The following is a 20,991-nucleotide window of genomic DNA, read 5'->3' on the forward strand; positions in this document are numbered from 1 at the left end:
ATTTGTTGAGTGTAGAGTAAAGAATGAAAGTTGATATTAAGCTGAAAATGGCCTTGTTTTAATTCTGAAAAACACTGATGTTAGAAATGAAATAGAAATAGAAAAAACACATATTCAACACCAACAGTAAAGAACTATTTTTTTATTATTTTGCCAAAACAGACCTAAAACTAAGAACCTCCACTAAAATAAAAATGTTAACTATAGTAACCATAAGGGAACATAAGTTAAAATAAACAAGCTGCTGATCACTACTTCTGTGTAATAATAAACATTAAACTCAGTAGTAAAGTGATGGAGTACAAAATAAAACATTTTGCATTTGGTTTGACACTTTTTTATTCTTATTTTAAACCGAAATCCACTACAAAAAGAAATTTATTTAAAAATGTCAATCCCAAAAATATTAGAATATACATACATTTATTACATACGTTACTTATTACTCACTGCTACTTGTGAAAATTAACAGAGGGTGGACCATAAGTACTGGGACATAGAGCTACAGCATATTGACATCAAAATTATATGATTTTAGCTAAATTGTCCTATGCTGAAAGTGAATATTAAGAAAGATACAGGGAGAAAAAGTTGATATTTTGTTTTTGATTTTTTATCATATCCACGGATTTTTGATATAAAGTGAAAATTTGCATAAAATTTGTCCCATTACTTATAGTCCACCCTGTTCATTGCTACATCAAACTTAAAAGTTTTCATAAGCATCTCATGTTCTCTTTTCAAACATTCAGCTAACTCTAGTTTCTTATCTATCAACCTATTATATTTTTCAGCTAATGTAGAGGAGCTCAAAATTCGTATTGTAGAAGGCCTCCTTCTGTTACCATTTGATGTAATGTCAGCGTTTTCTTTATTTTGCTTTTTATACACCTAACCACAATAAAATTAATTTTACATCTGTAGTACTAATTGTATGCTAAAGGCCAAACTGTATATACAAGAAAAAATCTCATAGAAAACAGGTTGCTTAATATTTTTCAATAATTGGTATTGTTACGATTTTCCCGTGGGTTCACACAAAGTCAATTTAACTCAACAATTAATAAATTTATTACACTTCAAAACACTCCGTACAATAATTAACACAGCTACTAAAAACACTACTACAATTCCACAATTATTTCACTATTTAAACTTTACCGCGTTCTCAAATTTACTACTACACTACTTTTTTTCTCCCGGCGACGCCGCTTCTTTTATATTCGCAAACCACGTTCTAGAATGACCGCGAAACGCTTCGCGATTTGCCTTGACCATTCAAGAATCTTCCAGGTGGCGCCTCCTAACTGTGGCCTACTTTAACACGCGCCCGGCCAGATATTGCGGCGCATCGGTTTCATCCTGACTCGAGTATAGTAGGCCCAAACCGTAACACTGCCCCCCTCTTAAAGCTGATCGTCCCGATCCGCTTCATCTAGTCCCTGGTATTTCTTGAGTCTGTCCAGATGGACAATTTTCATCTTGCCTTTGGGACTGCGTTGGACTCTGTACGCGACGTCATTTAACCTTTTTACCACATGGTAAGGTCCCTCCCAGTGTCGTTGCCATCTTTGACTTAATTCTTTGCTCCTCCTGGGTTGAAACATCCACACAGCATCACCTTCCTTATAATTGCCACCAGTTGGTCTGTGGTCCAGTGTCATCTTCATACGGTCGTTGTTTGGTTTCATCTTCTCTCTCTCAAGTTCCCGAATTGTGCTGGATCCCTTCTGTAACGAACACTGGTCACACCGTTTACACCATTCCTCAGCGTCCTTTCTGAAGTTAATCCAGTAAAATCGATCTCTTATTCTAGCCAAAGTCTGGTTTACTCCAAAGTGTCCTCCTCTGCGACTGTCATGTAGTTCTCGCAGCACATTCTCTTTGCAGGAATTGGGCACTATTGTTTGGTAAACAAAGCGTTTTCCGTCTGGACTTTCCCATTTGCGAGTAATTAAGTTATCTCGCAGTCGAAGCGAATTCCACTGCAACCAGTAACCCCTTACTGTTGGTCCATATCTGGAAATCTGTTGCCAATCCGGTTTCAAATCCTTCTCCAACCATCTTCTGATTACTTTCAAATCAGAGTCTGAGCGCTGTCCTTTTATTATGTCCTCCTTAGAAACGCTGTTCTCCATTCTTCTTGTAGCCTCTTTACCTGTCACCTTCGTGATTTGACCAATCCTCCAACCATTATGAATTTGTCCTTTCCGGTACCTTAAATCACTATCAAAAGCTTGACGATCCTCTACATATCGCGGTAAATGTCCTTCCGGGTTCTTAATTTCCTGCTCCTGGTTACGCCAATTCTGCGGGATCGGTAAACGAGACTGCTTTCTGCAATTCCATTGGTAATGTCCTTTACGTCCACAATTATAACATGTAATGTTTCTTTTAGCAGAGGAGTTCCGGTGATTTGTTCTGATGTCCTGATTTCGTCGACACTGTGGGTTTGGAGAACAAGACCGCTGTCTGCAATTCCTTCTAATGTGTCCCGTACGTCCGCATCGATAACACTCCACTCTCGTGATCGGACGTGACCGTTCTAACTGTCTGGACTGACCATTTCCTAATGCTGCCATTTGTTGCACTAATTGGCCGAACATTGATTCAATTTTATTTATTGATGTAGCAACATGATCGGCTGGCGGTACTCCTTCCTCTTGAATAGGCTCTGGCTTTAAATCATTGCACGCAGCTTCAATTTCCAGCGCTCGAATCAGTAATTCGCTGTTGTTGCTCCCTTTGAACATCTTCAGCCATTTCTTTACCTCCAGATCTCGAATCCCATCTACAAAATACTGTGCCACAAGTTCTTCTTGGACTTCATCCGGGACGGCTGGGTAAGCCAGATGCACAAGGCGACGAATTTCGGTTTCAAACTCTTCTAGATTTTCACCAGTTTTCTGCTGTCTTGCCATTAATTGCGTTCGATACAGTCCTTTCTTATGTTGATCCCCATAACGACGTTCTAATGCAGCTACTAATGCTTCATAGTTGCTTCGTTGGGCGATAGGCAGAGTCTGTAACAGCTCCAATGCAGGTCCTCGTAACGCCACTATTAGTGCTACAGCCATTTCCTCGTTACTCCATCCATTTGCATTTGCAGCGGCCTCAAATTGGAGTTGGTACATTGCCCATGAAGTTTGACCGTCGTATGTGGGAGGCTTGATCTTGTTGAGCCCGTTTCCGGTGATCACTGTAGAGTTGACTCTTCTGCTGTCAATTTTCCGCTCTAAGTCGCGTAACTTTATCTTGACATCATTCTGAATTTTATTAATGTCTTCCCGAACATCATTCTGAATTTTACTGAGACTATGGGTTACATACTCTTGGATTTCTGTCTTGGTCCCCGCTAGAACTTTCAATATTTCTACGTTACGCTTTTCATGCCGCTCTCTGTCTTCTTCTTTGTCTTGTTGTCGAATTCTTTCTTCTTCTTCTTTGTCTTGTTGTCGTATTCTTTCTTCTCGTTGTCGAATCCTTTCTTGTTCTTCCTTTTCTTGTTGTCGAATTCTTTCTTCTCGTTGTCGAATCCTTTCTTGTTCTTCCTTTTCTTGTTGTCGAATTCTTTCTTGTTGTTTTTCCTTGTTTTGTTGTCGAATCCTTTCTTGTTCTTCCTTTTCTTGTTGTCGAATTCTTTCTTCTCGTTGTCGAATCCTTTCTTGTTCTTCCTTTTCTTGTTGTCGAATTCTTTCTTCTTGTTGTCGAATTCTTTCTTGTTGTTTTTCCTTGTTTTGTTGTCGAATCCTTTCTTGTTCTTCCTTGTTTTGTTTTCGAATCCTTTCTTGTTCTTCTTTGTCTCGTTGTCGAATCTCTTCTTGTTTTTCAAGCATTGCCATAATAGCTGCAAGTTGGGCCTCCATGTTTGCACTTTGACGTCTTGTTATTGGCATAAAATAACTTTAACACACCACTGTTCCGAAAATCTTTAGTCCGGTTCTGAACACAAGTCTTTAACCCGAAGTTTAGTTCCAATTCACGTCGCACTAAAGTCTGATCCCACTTCTGACACCAATTGTTACGATTTTCCCGTGGGTTCACACAAAGTCAATTTAACTCAACAATTAATAAATTTATTACACTTCAAAACACTCCGTACAATAATTAACACAGCTACTAAAAACACTACTACAATTCCACAATTATTTCACTATTTAAACTTTACCGCGTTCTCAAATTTACTACTACACTACTTTTTTTCTCCCGGCGACGCCGCTTCTTTTATATTCGCAAACCACGTTCTAGAATGACCGCGAAACGCTTCGCGATTTGCCTTGACCATTCAAGAATCTTCCAGGTGGCGCCTCCTAACTGTGGCCTACTTTAACACGCGCCCGGCCAGATATTGCGGCGCATCGGTTTCATCCTGACTCGAGTATAGTAGGCCCAAACCGTAACAGTATTTTAAAAATAATATACTTAGTTGCATGAAGCAAAAACACATTCAAGAAAATATAAGTTTTGGGGCCAAAATTTAAAGATATTAACTAAAACAACTTACTTTTCGAACATTTCTTTTCAAAGTGGCATTGACAGGTCTTTGTAATGTAGATGGTGTTTTCCAATTTATTGTTTCATTCCTGATAGTGTCCTATAAAAAAATTCTGTACAGTTGTAGTCGAGTTTGTAGTAGGATTACATAGTTATTTGTCAATTCACCTTATGCTGATCCACAACATAAATATCACTACTTTGTTCTTCAGCTCCAGTTTCTATAGTTAAACAATCTTCAGCGTGTATAAAGAAATGGACCAAGCCCAGAGAATCTTCAGCGTGCGTAAAGAAATAGACCAATTACAGCTAATCTTGAACGTAAACAAAATCATTTTTCTAATTGTCATCACTGACAGTTGGCATCAAAACATTGCATTTTGGGTTATGTTTTGAGGCAATGAAAAGGCCGTTCAAGTTTCAGTTAGTGTTCAATTAAAGAACAAAAACATCTACTTTATTATTTGATAAAGCAAATGATACAAACCTAAAAGATGAAGTTAATCAGCTGTCACCCGGTGACAATCCGGGACACCGGTCAAACTTTGGCTGCGTCAAAAGTGATAATGTAAACACGGAAACGTTTCAAACATTGAGAGTTTATTTGTGTGAAATTTGGTAAGGAATTCCAATTAGTCGTAGAAAAAATAGCCTGTAAAACTGGGGCGAATTGTCCGTATCGCCCTCGTACGATTGAGCACTCCGCCTTCGGCATCGTGCTCAAATTCAAATTCGTCCTCGTGCGATAGGGACATCTTTTTCACCCTTGTTGTACAATATACTATTATCGCTCGCTACTCTTGACAACGCGCGATAAAGTAAACTACTCAGTAAAGGGTAACTTTTCGTTGAGATTTGGAAGCGAAAAATGCATCATCAATCAATGTTTGTAGAAAAAGGCTATTTTTAATGATTTTTCAATAATATCTCGTGTTACAATAGAGATAGAGTAGGTACTGCAGTTTTTACACAACGATGGATAATCTGATTGCTTATGGTACCATTGCTTTTGATTTTTTCGAGATATCTAAGATAAAAGTGCAATTTTTGTAAAAACGCCCTCTATCGAAAAAACCGAAAACTAAATGGAACATTGTTTTGGGACACTCTACAGGACAGAAAATGCTCTTTAAAATGCCGCAAAAATAAAGTCTCTACGATTAGCCGTTTTCTAGATATTTCATTTCTTTCAAAGCAAACTTTCAACTACTCCCACCACTTTATTCGAAAAGAGATAGAAAAAAACTTAAATAGGAAAATTCTTCGTAGAGACGCGTTTATTTAATGTACAGGGTGATTGATTGAATTTTGACCACCCCCTTAACTTCCATAATTTTGATTTTAGCAAAAAACCTTAAATACAAAACTAGAAGATATTTAGGTCTACTTTATTTTTAGATAAACAGTTAATATACAGGGTGTCCCAAATTAAAGTAGCAAACCAAACATGTTTTTTTTAAATACAATGACAAACTTTTAAATCTATATTTTAATTCTACGTCAGATTCTAGGCCTAATTGATGTAAAATGTCTGTATCGATATTCAAATGTTTTCGCAGCAGAGTCCTTGATTGATTGAATTTAAACCACCCCCTTGGCCTTAACTCCCGTATTTTTGATTTTAGTAAAAAAACTAGTTGTAGCAACAGTTATAGATATTTGGGTCTACTTTTACTCTTATATAAACAGTTATTATACAGGCTGCCCCAAATTTGAGTAACTAAATTAAACCTTAATCACATAGACGAGGAAACATTGTTAAAGTAACAGATGCTGCGGAAACAGTTGAATATCGATACAGACATTTTACATCAATTCCTAAAATTTGACGTAGAATGCAAATATCGGATAAAAAGTTGGTCATTGTGTTTAAAAAAACATAAGTTTGGTTCGTTACTAAAATTTGGGACACCCTGTATAATAACTCTTTATCTAAGAGTAAAGTAGACCTAAATATCTACTAGTTTTATATTTAACGTTTTTTGCTAAAATCAAAATTAAGAAAGTTAAGGGGGTGGTCAAAATTCAATCAATCACCCTGTACACTTGACACCTAAGATTAGCGACCATTCTATTTTGTCCATCGTGCCGGACGAGAAGTCCGATGAAAATTTTGACGTCATAAAACAGTATCGATCAATGAAAAACTACAACGTAAATGTTTTCATGATTATTTTATTGATGGGACATGGTGCTGATGCGAATGTTGAATGAATAGTTTTGTATTTGATATTGAAAGAATTTTAAACAGTAGGTATGTGTTTTTAAGAAAAGTCATTTAAATAAAGAGTGAATAACGGATGATGTAAAGGAGAATATACAAATTAGGGATAATTTGTATGTTCGTGCGATTGCGGAGAGCAATGACGCAGTTTGGAGGGAATACAAGGGAATGTGAAATTGCATAATAAAGCAAATAAAATTCGAAAAAGAGCGATACTTTAAGCAAATAATTGACGATAATAGAACGAATCCTACTGAAATGTGGAAGAAATTAGAATTATTGCTACCGGGGAAACAGTCTTCAAGAAATGACGAAATAACTTTTGAGCATCAAAGAATATCTGATAAGTTCCTAATAGCACAAGAGTTTAATAAATATTTTGTTAACAGCATTACTGAAAATGTAAATAGCATTCCACAGTGTTCTCCACCGAACGAAATATTGATTACGACCCCCGATCTTTTTGTTGAGTTTACAAAATTTAAACATTTGTCAATGTGTGATTTTAAAAATATTTTAAAGATTATGAAAAACGTCGGAGGAGCAGTGAGTGGAATTTCTACAAGACTTTTGCGTTTATTAGATATACTGAATACTTTTATCTCAACTGGAAAATTTCCAAATGACTGGAAGGAGACAATGGTCATTCCCATACAGAAAGTATCGAAAACTAATTTGTTCAGCGAGTTTCGACCTATTAATACTGTACCAGTTTATGAAAAGGTATTAGAAGCAGCAGTTAAGATGCAGTTGCAGGAACACTGTAACATAAATAACTTGTTGGTAGTCAATCAGTCTGGTTTTCGGGAGCGTTACTCGTGCGAAACTGTAGTTATTCCCTTGTGTGATATTTTTAAGACAGAGATAGATAAAGGTAATTTTGTTATGGCTGTATTTCTAGACTTTAAAAGGGCGTTCGAGACCGTTAATAGGGAAATATTGTTGCGTAAGCTTGACAACATGGGCATTAAGGGTGCCGTTTTGAGGTGGTTTAATTCTTATTTAGTTAATAGACAGCAAAGGGTTAAATTTAAGGACAGCATATCTGACGCATTAAATGTTTTAAATGGAGTTCCGCAGGGAACAGTTTTGGGTCCCTTGTTATTTTTATTATATTCTTACGAATTTTCCGTGGGTTTACACAAAGTCAACTTAACTCAACGATTAATAAATTTATTTACGCTTCAAAACACTCCGTACAATAATTAATTCAGCTACTAAAAACACTACAATTCCACAATTATTCCACTATTTAAACTTTACCGCGTTCCCAAATTCACTACTCCACCGTCGACACCGCTTCTTTTATATTCACAAACCACTTTCTAGAATGACCGCAAAACGCTTCGCGATTTGCCTCGAATATCAAAGATGCTTCCAGGTCTCGCTTCCTAACTGTGGCCTACTTTAACACGCGCCCGGCCAGATATTGCGGCGCATCGATTTCATCCCGAATCGAGTGCTCGTTCAGAAGTATCGAGCATAGTAGGCCCAAACCGTAACAATATGTTAATGACATTGTCATTATAGTAAGTGATTGTAAAATAGAAATGTTTGCGGATGATACCATGTTATATTTGACTGGAGGAGATTTGGGTGTTATGCAGCGTATGTACTGTGAATGATGATCTGGCCAAATTATTCAAATGGCTTTGCAATAATAAATTGTATGTAAATATTGAAAAATCAAAGTTTTGCATTTTTGGCAAAAGTCATAGTCTAAAAAACGAAAATTTTGAGGATCTAAATATAGTTATTGACAACAGAAAAATTGATCATACCAACCAGATTAAATACTTAAGAATAACATTTGATTCTCAACTTAACTTTTACGCACATGCCGATTATGTTACTCGAAAATTCGCTACAAAATTTTTATTGTATAACCTGATAGCTGCTCCTCATCTCGAATTCTGTTCCTCCATACTGCATAACTTACCTGCTTTTAAAATTGACCAGAGAATGAGAACTATTCTAAAATGTAACCGTTATACTCCGATCCCAGCTATGCTCAATGTTTTAAACTTTTGTCTGTTAAGCAAAAAGTTGATTTTAGTGTGTATGTGTTTGTATTTAAAATAAAAAATAATTTGTTGCCCTCATATGTTTGTAATAGTATTAAGGTTTTTATAAATGTACATAGTTATGGCACAAGAAATTGTTCAAATTTTGTATTGATGAACAAATGTCATTCTAGTCAAATGTTGAATTCTGTGTTGTATAAGGGATGGTATAAATTCAACATGTTGCCACGAAAAATTAGGGACTGTGATCAACTGTGTAGTTTAAGATAATGATCAGAAGACATGTTTTGGAGCAGTGTAGTGTTTAGTGACGGTTTTACTTATAAATGTATTTTTTCTATCTGTGTTTTGTATAGGTCATTTTATTTTGCATTGTATACTATTTAAGTTGTTTATTGGATAGCTGTTATGCTAAATAAATACATATTATTTATTTAGAGTAGGGGATAACTTTTATGAGATTTTTACTGTACCTTTCCATTTAAATTTTCCGAGTTTTTCGACATTTTTTATTATAGTGGTATCGAAACGTTCCCTAGCGGTGGGTTTGGAAAGCTGAAAATTATTTTCAGTATATTCTCTTAGCTACATTTACTAATAAAAAAAATTTCTTGTAGCCATACTACGTATAGTTTCCGAGGAACAGCCGCGTGCACGGCTTATTGGGACACCCTGTATAGCTTTCATCATGTGGCAAATGGTAGGCCTTTTCGAAACATTGGGAACACCCTGTATAATCGAACTAATTAATTTGGTTTGTTTACTACAATTTGTATGATAAATTATTCAGGAATTTTATCAAAATATGACCTCAATAACCTGTGACTTCTCTGAAAATATATATTTTTGCTAATCAGTCAGTCTAAAAAGTTTATTACTGAAAACATGTCTTTAAAAATAAAACTTCTGATAGTGCTTGTAGCTTACGTCTTATACTGGGGTTTTATGGAAAATGATTTTAGTTATAATGATGATTTATATGAAAAAGTGGAAGAACTTTTGCAAAGTTTTGAAAGTTACCAAATTCCATTAAATAATGAAGAGTATTTTAGTGAAGATGCAAATACACTACCCATAAGTAAGTACATACATAAAGTAAGTGCCTTAAAGGCCGATTGTGCCAACATATTTAACACTATCATAAAATGCAAAATTTTAGAGTCCAAACTAAACTTAGCCTAAGTTGTCACCAAACGCGTTGCTGCAATCGGCCATGAAATATTTATTTTTGTCCTGCATGTGAAAGTGGTAGACCGAGCGAAGCGTTATTCGTGCGTGTAAGTATTTAGTTTTAAAATCTGTTTGATTTTGGAATAAATATTGGAAGTATCTTCTAAAATTATTTTCAATATGTGTACAGGTCTCCTATAGCTAACTGTTCATGTATACTTGGAAAAATTACATTTTTCGAATTTCAACAGACTTTTACGGAATTTTGATACCTGGCATTATCACTGAATTAAACTGTTTTTCTGCCTACCATGTATTAACACACTTTTTTAATAGACGATAACGAATGCAAAATCTTTCATTATTAATAATAGTAATGGCGTTTATTTATAATAAAAAGCTATAAATATAAACATTTACATCATCAAGAAAATAAAAAACAAGAATTAATGACACTCAAAAAAATATGAAACTTAAATCTACAAACAAAACAGCAAATTTTAAAACTAGAAATTAACATTACATTAAAACAATATGTTTTCTTAGGGACTTTTTACAGTTAGGCAGCATGTTAAAATCATACAAACCTTTATATAACACAGAATTGTGCATGTGGCTTGTTCTACATCTTTCACTCAAAATAAAATTGAAACCGTTTCTCGTGTTGTAACTATAAACATCCCTAAAAAACTTTATTTTACTGCAAATATAAGGCGGTAAAAGTTCAGGCCTTATTTTAAAAACAAACACATGACTAGCAAAGACGATCATTTGTTTAATACACAACATATTCAGAACATTAAGCATTGTTGCGACAGGGGTGTTCTATTACACTTCAATATACATCTCATGGCGCGATTTTGAACGATCTGAATTTAATCGACTTTGAAAGCAGGAAGAATGTTTAAGAGGGTAGAACAAAACTCGAGATGTGGAAAGGCAATGCTGTTGTATAATAGCAATTTAGTACTCGTTGATAACTGACTTCCCACTCGAGCAATTCGCCTCCCAACCTTTTCGCAAATTTTCTTGTTATGTAATCAGCATGTGGCGTAGAATGTTAAACTCTGATCCAAAATGACTGTCAAAGCTTCTAGGGCGAAGACTGACATTTCTACACATTAACTTTCCAACGTGCTAATTAAAACACCATCGATTTAATTTTCAAACGGTTTAATCAAACCCCAAAAACAACAACGTGTTCCATCAACACCTTTTTCCTTTTTACACGACTTCGCGATGCCGAATCTCCCACCACGGTAGTCTATTTCGGCGGCAAAGCCAGGGATGCGACTCCACACGTTGCCGCGGTTGCCAAACTTATATTACGGACGCATATGAGCGTTAACATGCCCCCCACCTTGAAAGGGTTCAAGCTTTCAATAAAAAAGGTTTTAAGGGCTAGTCCTAACCTAACATACATATTTACAACTTAATAAAATTTTAGTTAACAAGCAGTGTCTACTTAAACTAACTTTGTAGCATATACTTTTATTATTTGTGTAAACTAAACGCCCTCCTACGCGCAGAGAGGAGTACGCTCTAACCTTAGATTTTAAGAAGTAGGTTGACACTGTTGACAGTCGACTAAGTTCCCGCTTATAAAAAGTGCATAATAAGGCTGTAGTAGTTTTCCCTTAATACAAGTTTTTTACAGTTAATTTCCTCTAATTTCATGTTAAACCCGTTGACCCCACCTTTTAAAATACTAACGAAAACCAACGTTACACTGGCGCCCAACTCGAGGCCACGGAAAATCAGTGATTTTATTGGAAAATCAAGCTGTACTTGTAGAGAAACAGTCCACTCTTGTGACTCGCTGAACTCAGTTTTTGTGAATGTTCGCCCCGATAATTTGCTTCTACAAGTGTAGGACTTCTTCAATCGGACTTTAGTGCAACAAAACACGAAGCTGCAGAGTGCAAAATTACATGTGCGTTCAAGATAAACAACTGTAAGTACTTATATCAAAATTGAGCCAAGAAGCCCCTACTATTTACGCTCTAAGACCAATAGTCAGTCAAACATGAGTATCACATTATCTGCAGAGCAATTTGATGCTCTTATGAGCAGGTTAACTTTAAATCAACCACCTGTAGCAACTCCTGTAGCAGTGAGTGGTAATTTCACTAAGTGTAGCTCTAGATTTGATGGTTCAAAAGATGCTGACGTGAATGCATTCTTGGATGCCATTGAAATTTACAAAGATTGTACTCAAATGACCAACGATAACGCCCTTAAAGGCCTACCTATGCTTCTTGATGGTTTTGCGGCCACATGGTATCAAGGTGTTAAATCAACTTTACATGACTGGGACGAAGCTGTATCATTACTTAGGTCTACATTTGGCCCATGTAAACCACCTTACCGTGTTTACCGTGAACTTTTTTCTCAAGATCAGGACATACACACAAAAACTGACATGTTCATTTGTAAAGTACGTGCAATCTTAGCTCAGTTACCTAGTGGGACATTAAGTGAAGTAATCCAGCTTGATATGGTTTATGGGCTACTACACAAACGAATCCGTGAGAAGATACCGCGTACTAGTGTACAAACTTTTCAGGAACTTTTAGCTCAGGCTCGCTTATGTGAAGAAACTTTTGACATTTTGAATGTGCGCGTTGACTGTAAGCAAGCAGAATCAAAAGACAGAAAGCGGTGTTCGTATTGCAGAAACATGGGACATTTAAAAGATGAGTGCCGTAAGCTAAGTAAGCTGAAAGATCATCATCCTAGCAACCAAGAACCAGACTGCAGTAAGAAAGAAGACTACAGTACAGACAAGCCAGACTACAATAACAAAAATCCAATCTGCTATGGTTGTGGTCAACCTGGTTTTGTACGAACTAATTGTCCTAAATGTACAGCAAAGAAAACTGTATCTAATTCTTCAAATGTTTCTGTAAGGTCTACTGAATTTCTTTGTAGTTCTTTTAGTGACCATTCTAGTGTTTCACGACCCATTGTTTCAATTGAAGTGGAAGGACATCATGGCTATGCATACCTGGATACTGGAGCCAAGACTAGCGTTGCTGGAAGTACACTAACACAAATATTACTGGGAGATGGTATCCCATATACCAAGGCCAATGATCTGGAGATGGTACTGGCTGATGGAGTCAAAAGGAAAGTAGAAGCGTTAATCTTTGAAGTTGCTATCACTCTCTATGGTAAAACTGTTCCTATTCAACTACTGGCAGTACCGGAACACACAAACAGTCGTACTCTGTTAGGAGTAGACTTTATTCATGCTGCCAACATAATTTTCAATATTGCAGCAAATTCCTTTCATTTTGGCGAATGTACTGGTAATGTATACCAACTAAATACTGAACAGGACTTGCGGGTGCATGTATTTAATAGCGTGGACTTTTCAAAGATTAAAATACGTAAAAATGAAGGTACCACCTTGTCAGAAGAACAAAATGGCCGATTGAACAATTTATTACTTAAAAATTGTTGTAATTTTGAACCTAGTAATCAACCAACTCCATTTGCAGAGCATTCTATTGTGTTGCAAGATGACACTCCGATAGCAGTGCCTCCTTATCGAATGTCCCCTGATAGGAAGAAGCAACTTCGCCAAGAACTCGACACTCTGTTGGAAAATGGAACCATTGAAGAATGCGAGTCACCTTATGCTGCTCCCGTAGTGTTAGTTCCCAAAAAGGATGGAGGATTACGCCTAACCGTTGACTACCGGCGTTTGAATGCCATAACTCGACCTGATCGATATCCACTACCCAGGATTGACGACCTGTTGCATGAAGCAAAAAGAACTAACTATATGACCACCTTAGATTTGAAAAGTGGCTATCATCAGGTAAGCGTCAAACCTTCAGATCGTGACAAAACCGCCTTTGTGACGTCATTTGGCACCTTCCGTTACACACGGATGCCGTTCGGTTTAGTCACTGCGCCATCAACCTTTCAAAGACTAATGGACAGGTTTCGGGCTGGGTTAACCGACGTTTCTGTTTTGACCTACCTTGATGACCTTATAATTCTATCTTCCACTTTCGACGAACATCTGCATGACCTTCAGAAAGTTTTTTCACGACTAAATCTATTTAAATTGAAGTTGAACCGTGACAAATGCACTTTTTGCTGTACTTCTGTGAAGTATTTAGGTCATATAATCTCGCCACAGGGAATCCAACCCGATGATGACAAGGTATCTGCTATTATGAATATGCCAGCCCCAAACAACATTAAGCAATTGCTGAGCTTTTTGCAGACTTGTTCCTGGTTTAGATGATTTATAGATGGATTTGCCCAAATATCAAAACCATTATCTGCTTTGACAAAGAAAAACGCTACATGGACGTGGGAAACCGCCCAATCCGACGCTTTTCACCAGCTTAAGACCCTGTTAAGCTCCGCCCCTATATTGAGACAGGCTGATCCAACGTTGCCATACATTTTACGGACAGATGCCAGTAACTACGCGCTCGGAGCATGTCTACTTCAGGGGGAGGCTGAGGATGAGCGACCCGTGGAGTATGCCTCCAGGTTACTCACTTCTGCGGAACAAAATTATACTACCACAGAGAGAGAGGCGCTTGCTGTTGTCTGGGCAGTCAGTAAGTTCAGAGGCTATATTGAAGGCTCTAGAGTCTACGTTCAGAGCGACCATCAACCGCTGAAATGGTTGATGTCACTAAAGACACCTACAGGACGATTAGCTCGATGGGCATTAAACCTACAGTCCTATGATCTGCGTATTGATTACATACCAGGTAAAAAGAACGTGATTGCTGATACCCTGTCTCGACCACCTAGAGAAGAGACAGAGGGAACAAGTAACCTTGTTAGTGTCACTTTACCTACACGAACAGCCGCAGAAATACGAGCTGAACAACTAGAAGACCCTGATTTGAAAAAGATTGTCGATGGTTTAGAAGCTGTTTCAACTTCTGTCGATTTTAAGAAGTGGGCTGATCGCGGTTATATCTTATCAAATGGCGTCCTTTACCATTATAATCCAGAAGTTGACCAAGAAGAACCCCAGATAGTAATACCAACTTCTCAAATAACTAAGGTTTTGCAGGAATACCATGACACAGCCACCGCTGGACACTATGGCATAGAAGGAACCTTCCAACGCATCGCAAAACGATATTTCTGGATTGGAATGCGTAAAACTATAACGGAACATGTAAGTAAATGCATCGAATGCCAGCGTTTTAAAGCTTCCAACTTAAAGCCTGCCGGTCTGTTGCAAACCCCAGTGCAAGCTCGACGGTTTGAAGTAATAGCAGTCGATCTTTTCGGACCGCTACCAGAGACTACAGAAGGCTATCGCTGGATTTTTATTGTGGAAGATACAGCGAGTCGGTGGACGGAGATTTTCCCCTTGAAGGCAGCTACTGCAGAGGCATGCGCTCGTTGCTTGATAGACGAGGTGATTTTAAGGTATGGTGTACCTAGGAAGGTTATCAGCGATAACGGCGTACAGTTCGTCGGAGCCCTTATGCAGCAAGTGGCGCACGCTTTTGGGTTTCAACAAAGCCTCATACCGGTCTATCACCCAGAGGCTAATCCCGTCGAAAGAAAGAACCGCGACCTGAAAACCCGTCTGGCCATCCTAACTTCCAAGGAGCACACAGCCTGGTCACAACATCTGGCAGCCGTGAGATTTGCCATGAATACTACTGTGTGTCAATCCACCAGCTACACTGCAGCATATCTAACATTTGGAAGAGAACTGCGAACTACCGATGACGTGACCCGTGACATGCGCGCAATCATTGAAAATGATAATTTCGTGTGTCAAATCACTCCTTACTTGCTTAACCTCAGTTCTACCCTTCAGAAAGCTCGAGAGACTCACGAGAAAACGCAAGATGCCAGGACTGAAGCGAAGAATCAAAATCGCCGAGACCAAAGTTATGATGTTGGCGACAAGGTCTTAATTACCTCACATAATTTGTCCAATGCCAGCCATAAATTTACAGCAAAATTCACTCCGAAACGAGATGGACCATATCAGATAATGAAAGTTGTGACCCCAACCACTTACATTGTGGCTTCCGAAGAGAGACCAGACGTTCCCTTGGGGAAGTACCATGTGTCTGCGTTCACACCGTACAAGGAAGCTGAAGGTAACAGACCAACCCCAATGATACCTTTACGAAAAAGAGGGCGACCACCTGGTCAACAACCCGCAAGTCTAAGTACTAACAGCAAAGATTCAATACAAGAGGATACCCATGAAGAGTTGGCTTCTTCAGAATCAGAGCTTTGTAGACGACCAAACACTCCAATCAGGCACCAAGAGACTGAGGGCCGCCGCAAGAGGACTTTGACGAAGAGGAGGAGGTGCCCGTGTTGTGTCGAAGACTAGTGTTTGAACTATTCTCGTGTTGCCCCACATCCGCGGACGTTTGACGTGGTGCAAAGGGGGAGACTGTAGCATATACTTTTATTATTTGTGTAAACTAAACGCCCTCCTACGCGCAGAGAGGAGTACGCTCTAACCTTAGATTTTAAGAAGTAGGTTGACACTGTTGACAGTCGACTAAGTTCCCGCTTATAAAAAGTTCATAATAAGGCTGTAGTAGTTTTCCCTTAATACAAGTTTTTTACAGTTAATTTCCTCTAATTTCATGTTAAACCCGTTGACCCCACCTTTTAAAATACTAACGAAAACCAACGTTACAACTTACTAATACACAACAGGCACGGTGAATTCATCCGAATTCAGTTGTCCACTTTTACAAGTACCCGATACCTTACGTGCACGAAAAAATATCTTCGTTCACTGGGAGAACACATAATTTTGAAATAGGACGCATTAACTCCCCTGTGGGAGTGCGCACACTAGCAACCCGACACTGATTGTCTGGACCGGGATACAGAACACTAACACGCCCAGTTTTCCAGTGAAGAGGAGGAGCGTTGTCTTCTCGAATCAGCACCAAGTCACCGAGTTGAGGACCTCGCTGAGGATACTTCCATTTATGCCTTTGTTGGAGGAGGTTGAGATACTCCTTAGACCACCTGGACCAAAAATGCTGATGGATCTGTTGCAAGTGTTGATATTTGGATAATCGATTGCATGAAATATCACGTAGATCCATGTCCGGAAGTGCGGTAAGACGTCTTCCAATTAAGAAGTGAGCCGGTGTGAGAGTATCGAAATCATTAGGATCAGGAGAGAGAGGAAGTAAGGGACGCGAATTCAAGGTAGCTTCCACTTGAGCCAACAGAGTGGAAAACTGCTCAAATGTCAGTGAGGCATTTCCCATGACCCTTTTTAAATGAAATTTACATGCTTTAACCCCAGACTCCCACAAACCACCGAAGTTAGGAGATTTTGGGGGAATGAACTTCCATTTTACGCCCTCATTTTCAAACACCTCTAACTCTTGGTCTTGCAAGAATGTGGCTAGATCTTTTAATTCTGAGTGGGCGCCAACAAAATTCAGTCCGTTATCTGACCAAATTGCAGAAGGCCTACCTCTTCTTGCCACAAAACGACGAAACGTAGCGATAAAAGCCTCAGAAGTTAATTCTGATACGAGTTCTAAATGTGTGGCGCGAGTTGAAAAACAAACGAATAAACATAAATAGCACTTTGTTATTTTCGCTCCGCGACCTGATTTTGATTTTATATTGAAAGGACCGGCGTAATCCACTCCAGTAACATGAAATGGAGGAGAAGGATTTATTCGTTCAGTAGGCAAGTTACCCATTTGGGGTTCAACCGATACTGGTTTGGCGCGAAAGCAAATAACACACCTGCGCGTCACTTGTCTAGCTAAATTCCTACCACCTAAAGGCCAATAATTTTCTCGAAGAGAAGCTAACAGCTGTTGAGGTCCAGCATGTAACAATCGCTTGTGTTCATGCACAAATATTAGCCTAGTAAACCAATGCTTACATGACAAAACCGCAGGATGCTTCTTAGTATAGTCCAAATTTGAGAGTTGGAGTCTACCTCCCACTCTAACAACACCTAGCTCATCAATAAAAGGGTTCAGTGAACTCAAAGAACCTTTTAAACAGGACTTTGATGTCCTCAATAATTTGATCTCTTCAGGAAATGATTCCTTTTGAGAAATCTTTAGCAACTCGTTGAAAGAGTGTGCCAATTCTTCAACAGAGAGTGAACCAAATGTTCGATCTGTGCGACAAACTCTACAATTTCTGTAAAAACGAACAACATAAGCAAAGCATCTTTTAAGACGCGTTAAATTCGAGAATCTAAAAAAAGGAAAAAATTCAGGAACTACTTGACAACTACCCACCAAAAGTGTTGAATTTGACTGCTCATCAACCGAGGTATCATTTAAAATGAAATTAGAATGTGGCCATTTTGACTGGTCGAGAGTTAGCCACTCTGGGCCCTTCCACCATAAGAAATGTCCAGCCAAATCTTTAGGATAACATCCTCGTGAAAGAACATCCGCAGGATTATCCTTTGTACCAACATGCCGCCAATCACTTATTGAAGTGAGAGTTTGGATTTGAGCAACACGATTGCCGACAAAAGTCCCTAAATCTCTAGACTGTTTTCCAAACCAACCTAAAACTACAGTAGAGTCAGTCCATAAGAAGGTTTTTTCAATTGTCAAGCTGATGAAACTATGAAAACAATGAACTAACTTAGCCAAAACAAACGCTCCACACAGTTCTAATCTGGGCAAAGTGACAACCTTCAAAGGGGCTACTCGAGTTTTTGCATAAACAAGTGAAATCGAGATTTTACCAGACGAATCCATGCTTCTAAGATATAGACATGCACCATAAGCATTAATAGAGCTATCACAGAATCCGTGCAACTCCACTGAAACATAATTTTCACAAACAATTTGACGATTTACACGAAGGTCATTTAAACAGTTTAACTGCATTCTAAATTTGTGCCAAGAAGTATGAAGATCGGCAGGCAAAGATTCATCCCAACCGATGCGTTCACTCCACAACCTTTGCAAAATTATTTTTGCAAATATTATGCAAGGAGCTAAAAGTCCAAGAGGATCAAAAATTTTGGCTATCGACGAAAGCACTATACGTTTAGTGTATTTTTCAACAACATTCAAAGATATGTGATACATAAGAGTATCTCTACAAAAGTCCCAGTACAAACCGAGAGTTTTATTTTCAGACTTTTCACCAAAATGAAATATATTTCCAGGCCGACTTGAAGAATCCCCAATTTGAGACAATACCTCTGGAGAATTAGAAATCCACTTTCTCAAATTGAAACCACCTTCCTTCAAAGTGCTGTAAACTTGCTTACTCAAAGTAACAGCCTCTTCGATAGTATTAACACCAAATAACATATCATCTACGAAAAAATTATGAAGAATAATATTTGAAACCTCAGGAGCTGATTCTTCACATTCTAACCCGAGCTGTTTTAAGCAACGAATAGCCAAGTAAGACGCGGATTTGGTTCCATAGGTGACCGTGTTGAGCTGGTACACCTTCAAATCATCCTTTGGGTTTGAACGCCAGAATATTTTCTGAAGTGGTCGATCTTCTTCACGAACTAGTACCATCCTGTACATTTTCTCAACATCCGCACAGACTACTACATTGAAGAACCTAAACCTTAGCAATATGGATATCAAATCATCCTGGATATTAGGGCCTTTATACTGAATATCATTCAGCGACTTTCCATTGTCAGATGGGGCTGATCCATTGAACACGACTCGCAACCGAGTGGTTGAACTATTTTCATTTAGGACTCCATGGTGCGGCAGGAAATATGAAGCTTTGTCCATGTCATCACTAACAACCTGAGACATATGACCAAGAGCTTCATATTCTACCATGAAATCTATGTACAACTTCAACATCTTAGGATTTTTCTGGAGTCTACGCTCCAATGACAAAAACTGTTTCCTCGCAGACGCTTCCGAACTGCCCAAAGTAGCAGGAGGGTTCTTAAAAGGAATGGGAACAATAAACTTTCCAAATTGGTTCCGTTTTAAATTCCTAACAAAAATAGACTCACAAGTTTTTTCATCATTGGACAAAAATGGTTTTAGAGCACAAGGAGGCTCCTCTATAGACCAAAACCTTTCAATCTGTTCATGCAACTGTAAATCAACATTCAAATTACAATGTGTAACATTCTGTGAGAAACTAGAATTTAATGGACCAGACACAATCCATCCAAACCGTGTTTTTTGCATTATTGGTTTGCCTGCACCCAAATTTACCTGTCCAATACACAACAACTCGTAAAACACAGTTACTCCTAAAAGAAGGTCAATAGCACCGGGTTTTGCATACGTTGGGTCAGCTAAAACCAAATGCTTAGGAATATCCAACTTCGAAACATCTAAATATTTACAAGGAATGTTACCAACAATTTGCGGAACTACCAAACACGATACGGTTTTCCTGTAAGATTGAAACAACGACTCAACAGTCAAGTAACATTTTCGATTTATATTTGAAACTACTTGGTTTATTCCAACGACGGAAATGTCAATATTTTGCAAGGGAATGTTTAATTCTTTGCACACTCGTTCAGTCACAAAACATGATTGAGAACCTCCGTCCAATAAGACACGGTAGTGACGACCTTGACCGTTCAAACCAACTATATTGACTATTGCTGTAGACAATAGTGCATCGTTTTGCATAACATCACAAGAAGACATGACTAAACTCGAATTTTCCAAGCCCGAACTGGCATCAGCGTCAGGTACTGAAGCAATGAGCGAGTTGGATTTTGAAACACTCAAATCCCTAGTATTTCCATCAGAGGGACGTCTGACACCATCAATTGCAGGGTGGTTGTTTTCATGATGCAGCAAAGTGTGATGACGTAATGAGCATTTCCTGCAGCTGCTAGATGTACAATCTCTGCTGACATGGTTCCCTTTCAGGCAATTTAAGCAAAGTTTTAGCTCCTTTACTCGATCAAATCGCCTGTAGGTTGACAACCTCAAAAACTGATCACAAGTATTTATTAAGTGAGATTTTCCACAAACAGGACAAGACCCATTTCCAACAACAAACGATTTTGTGATTCTTTTTTCACCGTGGCCAGCTCTACCACCAGATTTGAGATCAGCATTGGCCATCTCCAAGGTTTCTAGTAGTTCACAT

General features: G+C 38.3%; 1 protein-coding gene and 1 long non-coding RNA gene across 4 annotated transcripts in view; one reads left to right on the forward strand and one right to left on the reverse strand.

Annotated features, from left to right (window-relative positions):
- Nucleotides 1–360: 360 nt before the first annotated feature.
- Nucleotides 361–4,717, reverse strand: LOC145729873 (uncharacterized). Its single transcript, XR_014178477.1, has 2 exons — nt 4,505–4,717; nt 361–891 (listed from the first exon to the last, which is right to left on the reverse strand). It is a non-coding gene; the product is annotated as an uncharacterized LOC145729873 (long non-coding RNA).
- A 2,625-nt stretch (nt 4,718–7,342) lies between these two features.
- Nucleotides 7,343–20,991, forward strand: part of LOC145729068 (glucose dehydrogenase [FAD, quinone]-like) — a 29,169-nt gene continuing 15,520 nt past the window's right edge. For 2 of the 3 annotated variants that reach the window (XM_081979679.1, XM_081979680.1), the window contains exon 1: nt 9,590–9,820. In XM_081979679.1, the coding sequence (XP_081835805.1) occupies nt 9,628–9,820 (193 nt within the window). In that variant the 5' untranslated portion in view covers nt 9,590–9,627. Of the gene's footprint in view, nt 7,593–9,589; nt 9,821–20,991 lie in introns of those variants that run through there. The other variant, XM_081979678.1, reaches the window with a different exon arrangement.

This window comes from Ips typographus, linkage group LG5 (assembly GCF_016097725.1).
Source record: "Ips typographus isolate SLU linkage group LG5, UJ_Ityp_2.0, whole genome shotgun sequence".
In the NCBI taxonomy this organism is placed as follows: Eukaryota; Metazoa; Arthropoda; class Insecta; order Coleoptera; family Curculionidae; genus Ips; species Ips typographus.